The following is a 2,584-nucleotide window of genomic DNA, read 5'->3' as shown; positions in this document are numbered from 1 at the left end:
CCGTTCATCGTCGTTGTCAAGGTTCACAGTTTGGGTTTGAGATAATAGGACTTGAGATGATTTTGTTTGGAATTGTTGAGAAGTTTATTGTTGAAAACCTTGGAATTAGGGTTGAGTGAATTGAGGTTGAATGAATTGTTGTTTTGGTTGTTGTTGTTCGAAGAATTATGGGTTGTATAAAAGGTTAGTGAATAAAGATTGTTGTTGGATTGAAGGGTATTGCATGTGTGTTTGATAATCATTTGGAGTGTTTGGAATGTTTGGAATGGGTGATGTATTTTGGTTTGGGTCCACTTTTTTAAGAGAATAGATAGAAAGTATGAGAAAGTTTTTTGTTTTAGAAGTATAAAATGAAGATAAAATGTGCATTATATATATATATATATATATATATATATATATATATATATATATATATATATATATATATATATATATATATAAACGTTATTTAAATTTAAATTTTTTAATAATTTTTTTTAAAATCCATAAATGGTCAAATACATTTTTCTCTCTCCTCGCAATTAGGTGTCTTCGCCCGTGGATGGGGCTACGCCATAAGGCATCTACGCACACCTGTAGCGGTGTTCATGCGTAGGTGGCCATGCCTAATCAGCTCTCATCTCATTCCAGAGTAGTTTATTTTATATACAGAATTACAGCGTATGCTTATCCGATTTAAAATAAATAAATAACCTTTTTGCTTTAAAAAATAATTTTGCATATCCAAAAAATGTCTGTTATTCCAACAAATCCAATCTGTTTCTTTCCCTCTTTTCAGTGTCGTTGAAGCCGAATCCTCCTCAACAATGCTCCTTGATGCCCAATAAATTCCTTCGACAAAGTTTGCAATTGAATCTACCAACAACCCAACGAGAAATTCCCCTCAGATCTCATCATCCTTTAATCCAGGTAATTTTCAATTCCATCTAGTTTCATCGAACTCCTTTTCGTGATGTGAATTCGGTTTCTATACTTGATGGTAATTCTTAACTTCCTTTCGATATGTTGTACTCGAAGCCCTAATTGTTTCGATTCTGGAGAATTTTAGGGTTTCCGTGGACCTTGTAGAAAAAGTTGAACTTTCATTCGGCTGTTTGAACCACAGAGAAATATGCAGAGCCAAATAGTTTGCAGTGGGTGTAGAAGCATCTTACTATATCCAAGAGGAGCTTCAAACGTATGTTGTGCATTGTGTAATGCAGTTACTTCATCTCCCCCTCCTGGTATGACTCATCTGAAACTTAATCTGGTTTATTTGTAATGTTCCATTTTTATATTTCTGTCGTTAACTAGTTAAACCTGTTAGTTTGAGATGAATAATTTAGCCTGTTACTGAAATGCAGAATTATAATCGGGTTCTGAATCTCATTAAACTTCATTAGAAAACCAACAAATTGATCAAGCTCATTAACGATCTAATTTATGTAATCTAATACTTGTAATCATTTTACAAGTTTCAGGAATGGAGATGGCCCAATTGATCTGTGGAGGTTGTCGCACATTGCTGATGTATGCACGTGGTGCTACAAGTGTCAGATGCTCTTGTTGTCACACTGTCAATCTTGCACCAGGTTAACCCTAGATAGTTTTCCTATTTACAGTTGTCTTTCATAGTCTTTGTATTTAACCTTTCCTAATTTTATCATGCAATTGATCTTCATTTCAAGTAAAATGTTTTTGTAATTTTGTTTTTTTGTTTTTGCATTAATAGTTTCCAATCAGCTTGCTCATGTAAATTGTGGGAATTGTCGCACAATGTTGATGTATCCATCTGGTGCTCCATCAGTTAAATGTGCAGTTTGTCATTACATTACAAATGCCAATGTGAGTAATATGATTCATCATTTTTTTCTTTTTGATTTATTGTTTTAAATATATTATTTCATTCTTATAAGTTATATCATATTGGTTTTAGATGGGAAATGGAAGGGTTCCTGCAGCCACATCAGCATCAGTGAGTTTTTTTTCTCATAATACACAAATATATATTTTTTGTTTTGTTTAATTTCTTTTGTATATGTTACATGTATTTTTTTTTATATAATTTATTGCAGGAAGTGCCTCATTCTTATAACCAAACGGTAGTAGTTGAAAACCCAATGTCGGTTGATGAGAGCGGGAAACTGGTAAGCAACGTTGTGGTTGGGGTGACGACTGAGAAGAAATCTGTAAAGTGAAATGACTGAATTGCCCTTTTGTTGAAATGGAATTTAATGGGATGAAATGTGTATATTATTCAAAAGGAAAATGGTTATGACCTATGATTTGAACATTTTGTTGTGATTGTGGGTGTGTGGAGGGAAGGGGCGTAAGTGTTTAAAAAGGGTAGTAGAACTCAGATTCATTATGTTTGCGAGTATATTTGTAACAAATCAGGCTGTAAAAGATAGCATTTTGTTGTTTAAAGTTATAACCGATAATTAATTATTCGAGTATTTAAAAATCTATAATTCTTTAACCATTTATGAATATATACAATTGTCGCTATTAATTAAAGAGTTTTCTATCTTGCTGTCGCATATTCGGTTGCTTATTTAGTGCAATTGTATGGAGGTTGTATTTGTTGAATGGGTAAATTACA

At 32.7% G+C, this 2,584-nt stretch overlaps 1 protein-coding gene across 2 annotated transcripts; it reads left to right on the top strand.

Moving 5' to 3' along the window:
* The first annotated feature begins 709 nt into the window (after window positions 1-709).
* LOC145012499 (protein LOL2-like) lies at window positions 710-2,375 on the top strand. Of its 2 annotated transcripts, none has more exons than XM_078971299.1 (6): window positions 710-912; window positions 1,052-1,226; window positions 1,458-1,574; window positions 1,715-1,827; window positions 1,919-1,957; window positions 2,058-2,375. In XM_078971299.1, the coding sequence occupies exons 2-6, from the start codon at window positions 1,115-1,117 to the stop codon at window positions 2,178-2,180; spliced, it is 504 nt and encodes a 167-aa protein (XP_078827425.1). In that variant the 5' UTR covers window positions 710-912; window positions 1,052-1,114; the 3' UTR covers window positions 2,181-2,375. The 2 variants fall into 2 exon arrangements, with proteins under 2 accessions (XP_078827425.1, XP_078827426.1); XM_078971300.1 differs by having other exon boundaries at window positions 711-912; window positions 1,464-1,574.
* The last annotated feature ends 209 nt before the right edge of the window (window positions 2,376-2,584 follow it).

This window comes from Lactuca saligna, chromosome 8 (genome assembly GCF_052625555.1).
Source record: "Lactuca saligna cultivar CGN05327 chromosome 8, ASM5262555v1, whole genome shotgun sequence".
Taxonomy (NCBI): domain Eukaryota; kingdom Viridiplantae; phylum Streptophyta; class Magnoliopsida; order Asterales; family Asteraceae; genus Lactuca; species Lactuca saligna.
This window is presented reverse-complemented; position numbering and strand designations above follow the sequence as displayed.